Source organism: Halichondria panicea, chromosome 15 (assembly GCF_963675165.1).
Source record: "Halichondria panicea chromosome 15, odHalPani1.1, whole genome shotgun sequence".
NCBI lineage: Eukaryota > Metazoa > Porifera > Demospongiae > Suberitida > Halichondriidae > Halichondria > Halichondria panicea.
Genome location: NC_087391.1, coordinates 831,276 through 847,680, shown reverse-complemented (window position 1 = coordinate 847,680; position 16,405 = coordinate 831,276). Strand labels below are relative to the sequence as shown.

Genomic DNA, 16,405 nt, shown 5'->3' with positions numbered 1-16,405 from the left:
ACACAGTTTCTCATCCCTGAGAGCACTAGTCCAACTGACCCGATGGGTGTTGTCACTCTGACAGTGCAACGTACGATAAACTTTGTGGGTGTAGTCAATGTCTACTGGGAGGTAAACGAGGACGGACTCATGGACCTTGAACCCACAAGCGGCAATCTCACATTTGCACCAGTAAGTCTAGTTATTACCACATGTGTGATCTGTTGCTAACATATTTCATAGTTCATATTTTGTAGTTTGCTAACATATTTCATAGTTAAGTTGCATAGTTTCGCTGTACTATTAAATACCAGAGCTTCCATTTACGGGGTCCGGATGCCCATCCCCTAGAAATCAGAATAAGTACACGTACGTACATACGATTACTATACATTGTGGCTATGCTACAAGCTAGTGTAAACTGATTGATTTCTACTTTTTCTGTTCCATCAATAATTGTAAGAATTATTGACCTCCCCCTCCGCACACCACACACAGCCCACAGCCTCACAAAGCTTCACAGTGCGATCAGTCAACGATGGCCTACCAGAGCAGTTCGAAGCATTCTCCGTTAGTCTTGTTCGTACGGAGGGAGGGGGTAGAATCATTGACCCACGAGAGGCCCGGATCGCCATCCAATCCAGTAACGATCCCAGTGGAGTGGTCGGGTTCATCCCCTACCCTCAGGGGATTATTGCCAATGAAGGGGCGGAGATACGAGTGGGCGTGTTCAGGAGTTCTGGGACGCAAGGAACCGTCACTCTGACATGGAGCATGAGTCCTCCGGATAATACTGTGTTCCTCATCACCACGGATACTGTTGTGTTCACTGATGGCCAATCAGAAGCTACCTTTGCCATACGAGTAAGCACAGTTTATTATGTATATTATAGGTTGAAACCACTCAAATGTGAATTACCAAATTTGTATTTCATGAGTATATAGTGATATGTTATAGTTGTGACACAGGCACGAGTGCCACATGGGATATTTTGGCTCAGTAGTGACTTAGGCCCGAGGGCCGCAGGCCTCGAGGGCAAAGGCATTACTGAGCCAATATATCCAATGTGCGCGCACGAGTGAGCTGTGTAACAACTGATTTGTTGCATTCCTTGTGCATTCTTTTCCTTGTACACATCACTCCTTGTATAGGACAACTAGTTTCAACTACTTGTGGAATGCTCCAGACGCATGAAAAACATTTTCTGCCTACCACTGAATCTGTTTAACAGTGTTATACTATAAAAGGGACCGTTTCAGGTTACTGGGTGGAGGGTGCGCTTTAGGTCACTTCAGCCATACTATGTCAGTATCTAGATAGTGGCACAGTTCAAGGCTTGACCTGTGCCATATGGCAGATATTGGCACAGTGTTTCTTTTGATCTGCCCACTCAAAATGCAATACAAACATACGATAGTTTGTTTGTGTGTCAGTAGAATACGCCGTCCACTTCCTGTAGCCTGTAGATATTACATATGCTTCGATGTAAATTTACTGTTTTAAGCCATTACAGATGATGTAATGAAGTCTAACGGTAGTTACAAGAGTGCACTGTCGCATGAAAGCATCAGCCATAATTTATATCGACTTTGAACATTTGACATCCTTTTTAGGGTCCTACTCTGTTGCGTACATTTGTGTATTTAATAGCAGCTAAGCTAGATCTAATAGATTCATGATGATATGAAGTTTTGTGCATTCACTGAGGTATCAGCTATAGCACCCGTGGTGCTTTGAAAGCTTTGTTGTTAACTGTTTACCCGAAGGATTTTCAATTTCTGGTGTATGGATTTTTGCAAAAAGCTCTCACCCACTGATCTCCCCCTTTTTTCCTCCTTCCTGCGGCTTGAATTTGAGGCACTGCAATTGCAGTTGTGGATGCATGGCGCACCATAGTGCAACTATGGCCGTACGTGTTCACTTAATTTTGATTGAACTACAAATGTACTTCAAATTTAGGGCAAGTAATGGTGGGCGTGCCTGTATATGCCAAATTCTGGCTGAGTTTTGACATGCCTGTGCAGGTTGGATATCTCTCTCTGTATAACTATATTTATTGCCTCGAGGCGTAGCCGCACAAGGGATACAGTAAAGCTGACTGTGTGTGTGTTCCAGCTGTAACTGCTCAATGCGACGAAAACTAACAGCTTCTGTAGGCTTCTAGCCACGTTCTCTATTTTGATTCGTAGATTAGCAAACTAAAGCATTGAAGACTGACTGTTGGTTGCAGTCTCTTCAGAATCTTTCATAGCATCAATCTGTTTGCACAAACTTTCCGTTCAACTTCTTATGAGTTAGCCTTGCACTAAATGCGTTAGCTGTTTGTTAGTAACAAAAGTCAGGAAAGAGCTGCATGCATGTACAGTACGGTGCTGTTCAGAGGCAGCCGTGAATCTGAACTCATTGTAGATCCACCCCCTTTTTTAATTATTCATTGACAGGAATGATACTGTATAAGTTGTATACCGTATAGCGGGTAATTTTCGTGGGCAAGCTGGCCTACACGACATTTTTTCCCCACGAAAAAGTAGGCGTGGCTTACCGTAACGCATGCAATTAAGATTTATACTCACGAAAATTTCCGTTTTCCATGCAGTTAAACGAATTTTTACCCCACGAAAATGACCCGCTATACAGTAATAAAACTTTTACATTCTAGATGTACATGCATTGCTTCTATAAATCCTGAAGATCATTCATCAAGCTATTAGATAAACGTTTGTTGCTCCTCTCCTATAATGACTTGTGTGGAATTCATTGTCAAAATTGCAACGTAATATCGTACAAACGTAAATACAAACTATAATTACCTCTTCTAATAGTTTTTGAGCGAAAGCAAAACATGGTGGGAGGCATTAGCACAGCGCAGCTTGCGACACTCGTTTGTTCAGCTGACTTGTAGCACAAAAACAAATACAAACCCATAAACCTTTTGACACCATTCAGAATCTGACCCAAAATGTGCTATCACTATATAAAATGAAAGCACCGCAGGTGCTGATGCCTCGGTGGAGATGCCAAAGCTAACATAACATAAATTGCTACTATACACTCATAATTATGATGAACATTTTTTCATGCAAACTCAAAGAGTGGGTATTGATCCACCATGATTGTTGTTAAAAACGATCGATGCCAAAAGTTCAAGTCTAAAATTAATGGCTGCATCAGCAGAGCCTTGCAGCTCTCTTCTCACTCTTGCAGCTACCAATAGCTAGCGTTCTAGTGCAGAGCTAACTACTAAGTAGAGTAGCAACACTCTGTAAACAAGTTTGGCTACGTGCTCTTCTGAAAAGGCTGCAATGGCATTCCAAGTAAGTAAAACTAGGCATAACTCGAGAACGAAGCATTATTTTGCAAATCCACGATTTAATCCAAGTAAACATGACTAGAAACCTATAAAAATTCTTACTTGCACTTGATTCATCCTTGAGCAGCTGTAGCAGTCTGCACAGACACACAGACACACTACCGTATACCTCGCTTGCGCATGCGCACCGAGGCATAATGAAAGCACTGCGGGTGCTGATGCCTTGGTGAGGTACCAAAGCTACATAACATAAAGCTACATTTAATTTTGCTGCATGCAGGCAGAATCACAGGTAGCCTCCCTTCACAAGGCCTCAATCTTCAGTACAGCCTGGAATCTAGGCTAAACCATAAAAGAAACGGAAACTCAAAGAGTGGGTAATGATCGACCATGATCGTTGTTAAAAACTATCAATCCCAAAAGTTTAAGTCTGAAATTAATGGCTGCTGCATCAGCAGAGCCTAGCAGCTCTCTTCTCACTCTTGCAGCTACACAGCAAAAACACGTTATATGAGATGCATCATCGTATTTTAGTGTTAAAATAACAGAAATTTATATCATTTCTACATGAAATTTCAAAAGATACGTTTCATTTAACATTAATGTTACTGTAATGAATGTGTTTTTACTGTGTACCAATAGCTAGCGTTCTATAGTGCAGAGCTAACTACTATTATAAGTAGAGTAGCAACACTCAAACAAGTTTTGCTACGCACTCTTCTGAAAAGGCTGTAATGGCATTCCAAGTAAGCAAAACTAGGCATAACTCGAGAACATTTTGCAAATCCACGAATGAAAACATGACTAGAAGAAGCCTACCGTATAGTGCGAAATTTTCGCGGATTTCGTGGGTTAGAATCCTACACGAAAATTAAGTCCACGAAAATTGTTCTTTAATTAGAATTACCAGCTATAACATGCAGAAGATTTAAAGGCGTGGCTTCCGGTAAGCAGTCATTTCGCGAACATTGTACAACGAAAATGCTTTTAGAGGCCAATCCACGAAATATAAGTGCCTCGAAAATTTCGCGCTATACGGTATAATTATAGAAACTCTTACTTGCACTTCATTGATCCTTATATATAAGCAGCTGTAGTAGTCTACGCACACACACAGACAGACATACAAACATACTATCGTATACCTCGCTTGCGCATGCGCACCGAGGAAAAATAATTAAGACACCACCTATAACTTCCCAAAAATGTTCTACTTGCCCCTGGATCCCCTAATTTCCAGCACACAGATTTCTCTCCCCTAATTAAAATTTTGTATGGCACCCTGCGGGCGTAAAATCGCATATACTTTTGATAGTTTTATACCAAGAAACTGAATTGCCGCTAAATTCGCTCACAATAACATAACTATACTTAAATTTAGTTGTTATATAGACATGCATGGCTATATAAGGGTTTAGCACTCCAGTGCTCTAGTTTTTCACATGACTTGTATACTTTATACTGAGTTGGGCATATAATCTAGCATACTTGAGGTTATTAATAAAAGTAAATCCGTACACCTACACCCACCGTGAGGGTGAGGCGTCCGGATGCATCATTATCCTGAAGAAATTGGAAATCATCCCGTGTTCGGTCGATTGGTTTGGGAGGGTCGATTGGTTTGGGGTCGATTGGTTTGGGAGGATCGATTGGTTTGGGAGGGTCGATTGGTTTGGGGTCGATTGGTTTGGGAGGGTCGATTGCTTTGGGAGGGTCGACTGGTTTGGGAGGGTCGACTGGTTTGGGAGGGTCGACTGGTTCGGGAGGGTCGACTGGTTTGGGAGGGTCGACTGGTTTGGGAGGGTCGACTGGTTCGGGAGGGTCGACTGGTTCGGGAGGGTCGACTGGTTTGGGAGGTACTTTCATTCGGCGTTTTCGAGTGCGAAACTTTGCACCAGCTTTTCCCGCATTATAACCTACCAAACCATCAAAAACAATACTGGCTGTTGAGTCAATTATGTCTCCAACGGTTGCTTCACCATTTACAATATTTGTGACAGCAGCAATATGACCAGACGGGCGATATTCGTTGTACACAGCAGATTCAATGCTGGTTGTTAATCCATCGACAGCAGCACCCCCTGAAATACCACCAGCAATGCTTCCCACAGGACCTCCCACGAATCCACCAACAAAACCTCCTCCAATGACGCCAACCGTTCTTGAAGCAGCTTTCATAGCTGTGTCACCGCCTTCCTTATCGCCGAAAACATAGTGAATGGTACCTTTTGCATGACCAACAGCTGGGATTCTATTTGCAAGGTTACTCACGCCATGAAGGAACATGTATTGGGTATGTCTTGCTTTATCATTCTCACCTAGCCACCAATGGTAAGCAGACTTACACTGAGAAGCTATTGGGAACGTGTTCAAGAAATTTATCTGTGTTTCTCTGGCTCCTTCTCTGTCTCCAGCTATGAATTGAATAGCAGATTTAGCTTGTGAATACACTGGCACCGACGTAAACATCTCGACTATCAAGGGCTAATATAAATGGGAAGCAGGCATGTAGTCAAAAATTTCTTTTAATAGCTATAACTGCATAATTATAGTAAACGAATACAATTTAAGTGAAGTATATATAGAAACTATCTATTATTAGACAAATAGTAGTTACATAATGAGAAAAACAAACATTATGTAATAACAGCGGAGGAGGTTTGTCATGAATCGTTAAATATTAATGTGTTTACAAAGGAATATCAACCACAAGAAATGTTGGAATTGGGAAATAATGTTGGCCTTATTGCTCAGACGTTAAAGTATTGTACTTCTGGTAAATACCTGTGTAATATTAATATCACCAAGGAAGTTGTCAATATACCCCTGCATGGATGATGTTGATATTGCACACGATGCATGTATAGTCTACCTAAAGCATCGCCCAACAGCCTACTAGCTTGTATAAGAAACTGGAGTGCATTGATGCGTGGCGAATTCCAATGCAGTAGGGTAGAACCCTGCAATCTGATGGTCCATTAGGTAATTATTATGCTCTATATATGCTATACTGCTATTATACAACTCTTGCCTTCGGGCTCGAGTTGTATTAGCTGTATTCTTTTTTTAATATAATTATGAGTAAATATACATGCACAATTGTGATGTATAATATAGGTTATTCTCCCACGCAATAAGACATGCACTGCTAGAATCTAGCTAGCACAAGGTATACCAAGCCAGAAACAGATTAACTGACCAAGCAGGCTACATCAGAAAGCTACATCAGAAAATAGTATATAGTAATGAACCTATATTATAATTATGAGCTACGTACATTTCCACATTATTTTGTTTCGTCTGAGCTGCATGCCCTTATGAATTGATCAAATGATATGATAGAGTATAAATGTTAACGTGCATGGTCCATCCTGAAAGTTTTCTTGGAAATACATGACAATGCATGCCGCAAGCAGTTTATTGGTATCTAGTAAATAGTGGCCAAGGGTGCATGTAGGAGATCACTATTTACTACAAGAGTCAATAATCTGATTTGTAGCAAGAACTCCATGGAATTAACACTTTGTTGCAGGCTGCATGCATGGTCTCGAATATATCACTATAAAAATAATTATAAGCTAATTGAATTTGGGGAAAGTTGTGGGCTGTATACAGATTCTCTCTATTGTGGTCATGTATTGTGCAATGTATTTGAGCAATAGTTAAACACAGTTTGAGGACAATACGAATTGAGAAGCTATGTGCCAAGAAAGATTAGTTTATATCTACTTTCTCCCTCCCCCACCCCCTCGGCCATTGTCCAGCCACCCTATTTGAACTTTAAACACTGTTACAGCAGATTGCAGTCAATGCATGCCTACAGACTTTGGCAGATGATTGTATAATAGTAAACAACCTATTGCCTCGTTTTTGTGGCTAATAATCATCAAACTTAAACTCAGTAGTCTAGTAGTCTGTTCATGTTGTGTAATAAGGATGCCACGTGATCCTACCAGAGAATGGTACTTGACATCTAAAAAACAAACAGTGACTGAGAACCTGTGTGTTTGTTGATCTTCTACCGTGTAAATTAATACCACTGCATGGCTCAGTCGAGAATAAGTGCATGTATACTTCGTGTCTACTTCGAACACTATATACTGATGAGTTAAAGCAGAGCATTTCACATCAATCATTGAGCTCGTAATAATAATAGAGAAGTCTATTTACGTCATGTACATAGCTTATACCTCATTAGCTAAAACTTGAACTTCAACCAAGGGTACGCATATCGATAATTACAGCAACGTTCCATCACCACTATATATAGTCTTACTCTACCCTGTGAGGAGATGGGGAGCGCCTTACTACGAGAATTCTATCGTCCTTCTATGTTCGATAACTCGATTTTACTTAGCTCTATATAAAATTTGTATCCCATCTTCTAAATTAATCTGTACATGACACTGTCATAAATATATATATATTCCTTGTCTACAGACCCTTTCTGACCCCTAACTCAGCACAATCCTTTTGACTTATGCATGCTACTATATATTCATGTGAGGCAAAAAGTTGTATCCCTTTTATACTGCTCCTGACTGACATTACACAATAATTATACGGTATCCCCCCCCACCTACCTACAGACTCTCTCTGACACAACTCCCGAGGTGGCCCGCCTCTTCTCACTGGATATAGTCTCCGCCTCTCTGGCCAGTATTGACGTCAACTCCACCCACATTGACCTCATCGTTGCCGCTAGTGATGACCCACATGGAGTGATCCAGTTTTCCGTGGGTGCACTAAGTGTGGTGGAGGGTGAGGCGAGTGTGCCCGTGACTGTTGTGAGGGGGGATGGTCTCGTGGGCGATATACGAGTGAACTTTGACCTTCAACTCGGCAGTGCTGACCAGAATGACTTCAATATTTCTTCCCAATGTGAGTCAATGATATTCTTGCGTGTAATCTGTAACAGCACAGAATACTTAACATAGATCAAGTTACTATACGTATTTTACTCTTCTTTGCCTCTCCCTAAAGGACCTTGTTCATATAACTTGCTTACAGCAAATGCTAGCTAGCTATTACACCATCATCTGTGTACACACACACACGCCACTCACCCACACCCACACACACACACACCACACACACATAGATCTCCTCCTGTCCTCCGGACAACCTCAAGTCAGTCTCTCACTGATCGTAATCGATGACCCACTTCCTGAAGCTGCCGAAACCTTTACTATCTCCCTCACATCTGTCGAGTTGCAGGGAAACGATGGAAGAGATTTCGAATTCTCCGGTGACCCGTCTCTAATTGACCAACCTCCGAGGATTGGTGCCACAAGTCAAGTAACCGTGACAATTGAACCCTCTGACGACCCCTTTGGTTCCATCACTCTCACCAGCTCCTCATACAGTGCTAACGAGGGGGGCATGGCACGTATATCCCTTTCCAGGACGGGGGGAACACTGGGCGTCGCCACTGCTACCTACACCACGAGTGATGGCACGGCTACCTCCCCTGCCGATTATCAGCAAGCCTCGGGCAGTGTACAATTTGCCGCTGGAGAGACATCAACATCTGTTCTTATTCCAATCGTGGATGATACCACGCCTGAGCTTGAAGAGAGTTTCACTTTCACATTGACAGACTCTACAAGCGCTGCTCTCGGCTCTATCACTATGGCAACTGTCATCATAGCGGCAAGTGACTCACCATTTGGTATTGTTGGATTCGCAGAAGATGTGGTATTGAATGGAATACAATTGCCCAATCCAACGATAGCCGACGGCCCTACGTCCGTTACCCTGGCTATGTCCCGAGTGGGCGGGACAGTGGGAACCACCGAGATCACATGGGAGGTCAGAAGGTCAAGCAATGGGGAATTCCCCCGAGATGACATCACACCTATTTCTGCTGTGCTAGTACTCAGTGATGGTCAGGCTATGAGCTCCATCACTCTCGACGTGTTGCCTAGCGACGAGGACGAAGTGGAAGAGACTTATATAGTGACATTTGTGCTTGCGTCCAATAACGTACTTGTGAACTCTGGCCTTTCTTCTGTCGCGATCACTGTGGCACAGATGGGCAACCCTCAGGGAATTGTCAGTTTTGTCGGAGATGCTCTCAGTGATCAAAGGGTTAATGAAGGGAGCACCCTCTCGTTACCAGTCACACGTACAGGAAGTGCCGAGCTGGAGATATCCGTTAGTTACATTGTAACACGGCTAAGTGGGAGTGGTCTTGTGAGCGCAGAGGTTAGCCCATCTACTGGTAGTGTTGTAATGCCTCTGGGAATATCTCAAGTGAACCTTGACCTCTCCATCATCGCTGACGAGGTGCCGGAATTGGACGAGGGTTTCCAAGTGACACTGACCGGTACCAATGCTGTGGGAGTGGGCGTCGACCCTCAGGCCAACACCGCCCCCTTCACTATATCGTGAGTTAATTGTAAACGTATCATCTCTCCCCTTTTCTATAATATCCCTTACTATCCACTATCCCACATTGTCTCCCTCTTTCTTTGTACGTGCATTGTTGTACCAGTAGGTAATAACTTGGTCAGCGGTTTATACTATGTTCTCTCAATTTTGCACAAGATGTTGTTATTGACATGTTAAAATAATCGGTTGTTTTTGTATTCCCTGCAGTTTAAATGACTCTCCATTTGGTCTCTTCTCTCTCTCGGCTGCCGTGGTGACGGTGGACTCCACCCAGCCTCTAGTTTCGCGCTCACTCCGCTACACCATTCAGAGGAGTCTGGGAAACATTGGGGACGTGACTGTTACCATTAGCAACACCTTTACGGTAAGAAATAGAACGTCTTAGCCCACATTTTTACAGTAGATTTTTTCGTTCCCCATTGCATTGTAAATTTCTTACGAGAGCTGAGCTACACATGTATTGTGTTTAGATACTGCCCCTTAGAAACAAAATTCGTGTGTTATAAAGGAATTAACTTGCATATTATTATTATATACAATTTCCTCCTCCCCCTCAGGACACGTCTATTGGGTATGTTCCCTCTATCGTGACGAGAGTGGTGCCCTCAGGCACTGCCTCCCTCGTCATTACACTGGGTATAGCGCAGGGTTCCTTCTTAGCACCAGGGTCAGAGTTCACCTCTACGATCACTAGCGCTATCTTGGCAACACCCGTTGAATTCACCGGCCAATCGGCTGACATTGTGGACGCAGCTACAGTGGCTGTGGTGGGCTCTGATGTATCCAACACTCTCATTTCCTTGGAACCTGGTTCACTCTCAGCTGCTGTGAATGACGGTGAGTTGTGTATCCAGTGAGCCTGTTTGTAACTGATCGCCCTGCAGAGCCTAGTACCCCCTCTATAACCTAGTACCCCTCTATAGCCTAGTACCCCTCTAGAGCCTAGTACCCCCTCTATAACCTAGTACCCCTCTATAGCCTAGTACCCCTGTAGAGCCTAGTACCCCCTCTATAGCCTAGTACCCCCTCTATAGCCTAGTACTCCCCTCTACAGCCTTGTACCCCTCTATAGCCTAGTACCCCTCTATAGCCTAGTACCCCCTCTATAGCCTAGTACCCCCTCTATAGCCTAGTACCACCTCTATAACCTAGTACCCCCTCTATAGGCTAGTACCACCTCTATAACCTAGTACCCCCTCTATAGCCTAGTACCCTCTATAGCCTAGTACCCCCTCTATAGCCTAGTACCCCCTCTATAGCCTAGTACCCTCTATAGCCTAGTACCCCCTCTATAGCCTAGTACCCCTCTATAGCCTAGTACCCCCTCTATAACCTAGTACCCCCTCTATAGCCTAGTACCCTCTATAGCCTAGTACCCCCTCTATAGCCTAGTACCCCTCTATAGCCTAGTACCCCCTCTATAGCCTAGTACCGCCTCTATAACCTAGTACCCCCTCTATAGCCTAGTACCCTCTATAGCCTAGTACCCCCTCTATAACCTAGTACCCCCTCTATAGCCTAGTACCCCCTCTATAACTTAGTACTCCCTCTATAGCCTAGTACCCCTCTATAGCCTAATACCCCCTCTCTATAGCTTAGTACCCCCTCTATAACCTAGTACCCCCTCTATAGCCTAGTACCCCTCTATAGCCTAGTACCCCCTCTATAGCCTAGTACCCCCTCTATAGCCTAGCTATAAAATCAATCTCCCTTGCAGATACACGTGTACATAACTATGTACACTATATCCCCCTTAGTCCGTAACCGTTGCTTATCCATCCCTTGGCTATACCATATAATTTTGGCATTTTTCACAACTTAATAAAAACACCTCGTGATCGGAGAACATACACACATTATCAGTATAATTATGTGTTCATCATTCTCCCTTGTAGTAGATGGCAGTGTGTTGCTCACTGTGACACGTGTGGGCGTGCTGGACACTGTGGACGTCCAATGGAGTGTCGGCTCCCTCGTGGGGGGTGCTCTGACTCCGTCCACTGGAGTAGTAACACTACTACCCACTCAGGCTGCTGCTGTCATCTCTCTATCAGTGAGTATATACTATAATTATGATCAGCCTAGCTTCATACATTGTGTGTGGTGCATTGTACGTACACATACATAAAATCAACTATACACTCTCAAATAGGTTGTTACTATATAATCTTTTTTCTAGGCCACACCTACTATTCCTCACGGTCTGGCTGAGGTATTCTCGGTCACTCTCACTGCTCAGTCACGTTCGACCAGTTTCCCTACGCAAGTGGATCAGAATGCTGACACAGCATTGATTGAGCCATGGGGGGTGCTACAACTTGGAGGCAGCGAGTTCTCAGGGGTCGAAGGTCGTATGGTAAGAGAACCTCTTGCTTCTGTAACTTTAAGGAAATATAATAATACCCTAGCTATAATTAGCAATAATAATTCTGTATGTTTCAAACAACGTACCTTTCTGTTCGATGCAGAGCAAAGATATGTTTGTACCAACCATACATTTGATAGTTAATATCGTAATTATAACTCGATCTGTTCCCCAGGCAACCATTTTAGTTTGGAGGAGGTTTGGCTCAGTAGGAGAGATCACAATAACCGGTGTAGCCTCAATAGCCACTAGTATTCCATCCAATCGGATCGCAGCAACACCTGGTATCGATTTCCCGGTGACCCCTCAGTCTGTAACCATGGGAGATGGACAAACCATCGGCTATATTAACATTTCACTACCGAATAATATCGTTTCTTCTTCGCTCAAAGTTTTCACATTCACTCTGACCTCTGTGAGCAGAACCACGCCCACAGGAAGTGACTCATCCCCTCGTCTCTCAACAAGCAATCTGATTGGTCAGGGGACAATCGTAGACGACGAAGGCGGTGCTGGCGTGTTTAGTTTAAGTCCTAATATAGCGAGTGTTTCCGAGGGGGGTGTGCTATCGTTCACTGTGAGGCGTGAAGGTGGGTCTGCGGGGGCGGTGAGTGTACTCGTGATGACAGTGGAGGGTGAAGCTAGTGAGGGGGTGGACTACACAGCGCTGAGTCAGCAGTTGGAGTTTAGCGACGGAACTACTGAAAGATTACTGACTGTGCCAATTCTGGACGATAGCATTCCAGAGGGAGACGAAGGGTTCAGAGTTCAACTGGTTGAAGGGGGTGGTTCGCTTGTGGATCCTGTCAATGTGAGCCCCAATAGTTTGCAGTGTGCATGTGCATGATGGTCGTACATATGTACATGTATTTATCCTTAAAAATTATAACAATTATCTGTTCTTGTTTATTCCTCCTCTCAGGGTGTGCTTGATGTGATCATTCCGTCCAATGACAACCCAGGAGGTGTCTTTACAATCTCCACACCCTCACCCCTCACACTGGTGGACGTCACTACTCCCATGGCAACCATTACCGTCACGAGGAGCGGCGGACTCATTGTACCTGTAGTCATCAATTGGGAGGCAGTCTATACCGACTCTGGAGTTCACGAACCTATTGCTAACTTTGTAAGCATGCCCAATGGGCGTATCAACTTCCTGTCCGGTCAGATGCGTCCTGACATTGACATACAGCTGGCACTACGTCCCAACTTAGTAAGTGTTATCATTTAACTTTGGTACAGTGTATATTGTTGTGTAGGGTTAGCGCTGGGTAATGCGTTCTGTTTTCTGTCGTAATTGTGGATATCCATATGCTACGTGCCTTTGATTATATGGCCATTTATTTTTGCTTAAGACTTCGAACAGATCATCTCTTGCATTGTTGGTGTTGTTGATTACAACAGTATGCATATACTGTACCCTCGCGAAAATACGCCCACCCTTTTTTGCAAGAAGTCTAGGCTTATTAGGGGACTGGGCGTTTAATCGCGAACGGTGAGTTTTCATTCGAATATACGCCCACCCGCGGCCTCAAATCGAGGTTTACACTTTGCTCTATGCCAATTCTTATTGTATTTTCATTTTAATACATAGTATGAACATTTTATTGACAACAACAATGTTATAAACTAATGCATGAGTATGATTAAAGCATGACAAGAGAATGAACATGAAGAAGTGGACTCTGAGTCTGACTCTATTCGTTGCTGTTGATGTTAGATGTAGCAGAAACTTCTCGAAGGATGGTAGGTCATACTCCTACAGAGCAGCTATCAGGTACTTTGTTTCAGAAAACCAAGGCAAGATAACCTGCAAAATTAGCCTGTGTGATAACTTTCTTAGACTTTGTGTTTCCTTTCTCAGCATATAGGACTACTTGTTCCCTGCATATACATCTTCAGGGGCAAACAGATCCATACAGAGAAAGTTATAATGTCTGATCTTGGTCCAGCAAGGAGTATAGTCTTACTAGCTACTATATACCTAAAACTTCCTTTCTTCACTAAAATTAATAGTAAACATGTGGCATTCAGCTACTGCGCATGCTCAACTTCTTATTCTGGGTGGGCTTATAATCGAGTGAAAATACCCTCGTGCAAGAACTTTGAAGCAAACGAGGGGATGGGCGTTTATTCAAGATGGGCTTATTTTCGCGAGGGTACGGTAATTATTATACTTGAGCTGACTGTTGCATGTGCTCTGGTGTGGTACGTGTATAAATGTAGCTACTTCTTTCTATACAACACCTCATGCACTGAGGAGCTGTTTCTTGTATAACACTTGCATCTTTTAACCAAATCGGTGCTCTTGATCTATACAAGAACTTACTGTATTAGGTACCAGCTGAAGGTGAGACATTTGTCCTCCGCATATCCTCCCCAACCCCCGGCATTGTCCTGGAAACAACGGAGATCACAGTCATGGCTCAACCTCGACCCGTCTCTGTGTTTACAATAGTACCGTCAACCAGAACGCAGGTCGTCACTTCTCCAGGACCTGTTTCCATTACAATAAAGCGAACCGACGGACTTCAATTGACCTCAACCGTCATCTACAACACTCATACTCTGAATCAAGTTGCCACTGTTGGAGATTTGACATTTGAAGTGGCCCAGCCTGGAGTACACTTTGCTGCAATAGAGAATGCACCTGTGACCTTTGCACCTGGCGACCAGTCGAAGACCGTGTCTCTATCAGTGATATCAGTACCAAGCACTCCTCTTGCCTTCTTCATGGACATCAGCATCCAGGGAACGTAAGTGTATGCATGAGCGGTGTTGGTAGTACGTACATAGTACATACATAGCTACATAGTTGCAACATCTTAAGGGCTGATTGCATGTGTTCATCTAATATCCTATTTTTGCCGACTCATAATAATTATAGCTTGAGTTTGATTTTGAGTAGCTGAAGTAAATCTATCACATAACATCTTTAGCTCGAAACTATTGATTAGACTTTATTATTACATTGCTGTTCCTTTGTACACTCATGCAGAGGTATGGTTTCTGATGAGGCGGTGATCGTGGTGATGCCGGCCAACCCTCTGAGCAATATCCACTCTCTCTACTTCCAGTCCCTCATCATCAACAGCACTACAGACTTGGAGGAGTAAGCCACACACACACACACACACGCGCGCACACACACACACACACACACACACACACACACACACACACACACACACACACACACACACACACACACACATATTAGTGTACTTAAGGGACGTCCTACGATACGATCATCGATGTACAGTTAGTGATCAATATCAACTACAAAATTAATACTGTAACAGTGTGTAGCTTCTCATACACTTTTTCTCGGGCTATAATTATTATATTTGTCCTTCCCCCTACCCCCCCCCCCCCCAACCAGGGTGTCCACATCCCTGACAACTACTGTAACAACATTAAATGGAGCCGACAACGACCAAACAAATACTCTACGACTCACCGTGGACCAACTCATCGTCACATCCACCACCCTCACCATTAATACGAACATTGACAACTTTGTATCCAATATGCTCAATGTATTCAACTTCATTCTCACTGATCCTTCTTTTATGGGTCAATCTCTGTTTGTCCAATCAATGAAGAGCTTTGCGTACAGCCTGGTCGAAGGGGAAACCTGCCCTACTAGCAATACGGAGGTACTGAAGAGTTATTCAAGACCAGCATTTGTTTTGGAGGCACTAAAGATACGCCCATCGTTGCTGACCAGCCGACAGTTTATGTCCAGTGACAGTTCAGATTACATCCAGTTCCCCTCTCAAGGCCTTACCACTTCTCAGACTGTGAGTTGATTATAATTATATGTACATTATCATTCAGGGTTTAATTTTAGAAAGGCAAATCCCCTCTCCCCGCATAGATTTCATATTCTAAGGCATGTTACAAATTTGCTGTTTATAATTTAGTGATTGCTGAATAAGAAAGATCGTTTAATTGTCACATTTAGCTGCAATACTTCTCCACGTACATTGTACTTACACCCCCCCCCACACACACACACACTCTCATGAACAGTGTGTGACTGTCCACTTTATTGAATTCTTGGATGACCAAATCTTCGGTCAGCCAACATTCAAATCAAAGGTCATGTCAGTTGGTGTAGCCAATCGTGATATTCAGTTGACTTCAGAAGACCCTATTCTCCTGCGTCTGCACACCTCTCAAACCGTGGGAATCGTCCCAGATACTGATTCTGCTAATAGCGATGAGTAAGTCTAGTTACCAGTATACCGATTTATATAATTATAGTGTCACTATTCTAGAACAGTAATATTTTACAAGATTGCATACTCTCTCTCGATCCGGATCCCCCTTCTTCCCCACTTCCCCACAT

At 43.4% G+C, this 16,405-nt stretch overlaps 2 protein-coding genes across 3 annotated transcripts in view; one reads left to right on the top strand and one right to left on the bottom strand.

Moving 5' to 3' along the window:
- The window catches only part of LOC135348583 (adhesion G-protein coupled receptor V1-like), a 40,473-nt gene that overhangs the window by 21,753 nt on the left and 2,315 nt on the right, over positions 1-16,405 (top strand). The window contains exons 38-51 of one of the 2 annotated variants that reach the window (XM_064546846.1): positions 7-171; positions 478-843; positions 7,880-8,171; positions 8,392-9,679; positions 9,891-10,047; positions 10,241-10,520; positions 11,582-11,736; positions 11,863-12,039; positions 12,224-12,859; positions 12,971-13,264; positions 14,389-14,807; positions 15,050-15,163; positions 15,434-15,854; positions 16,087-16,280. In XM_064546846.1, the coding sequence (XP_064402916.1) occupies positions 7-171; positions 478-843; positions 7,880-8,171; positions 8,392-9,679; positions 9,891-10,047; positions 10,241-10,520; positions 11,582-11,736; positions 11,863-12,039; positions 12,224-12,859; positions 12,971-13,264; positions 14,389-14,807; positions 15,050-15,163; positions 15,434-15,854; positions 16,087-16,280 (4,958 nt within the window). Of the gene's footprint in view, positions 1-6; positions 172-477; positions 844-7,879; positions 8,172-8,391; positions 9,680-9,890; positions 10,048-10,240; positions 10,521-11,578; positions 11,737-11,862; positions 12,040-12,223; positions 12,860-12,970; positions 13,265-14,388; positions 14,808-15,049; positions 15,164-15,433; positions 15,855-16,086; positions 16,281-16,405 lie in introns of both variants that reach the window. The other variant, XM_064546845.1, reaches the window with a different exon arrangement.
- LOC135348585 (WAS/WASL-interacting protein family member 3-like) lies at positions 4,645-5,889 on the bottom strand. Its single transcript, XM_064546849.1, has one exon. The coding sequence runs from the start codon at positions 5,757-5,759 to the stop codon at positions 4,788-4,790; it is 972 nt and encodes a 323-aa protein (XP_064402919.1). The 5' UTR covers positions 5,760-5,889; the 3' UTR covers positions 4,645-4,787.

What these genes read in the sequence shown, in the direction of transcription:
- LOC135348585 (XM_064546849.1), bottom strand. Translation starts at nt 5,759, where the DNA reads ATGTTTACGTCGGTGCCAGTGTATTCACAAGCTAAATCTGCTATTCAA.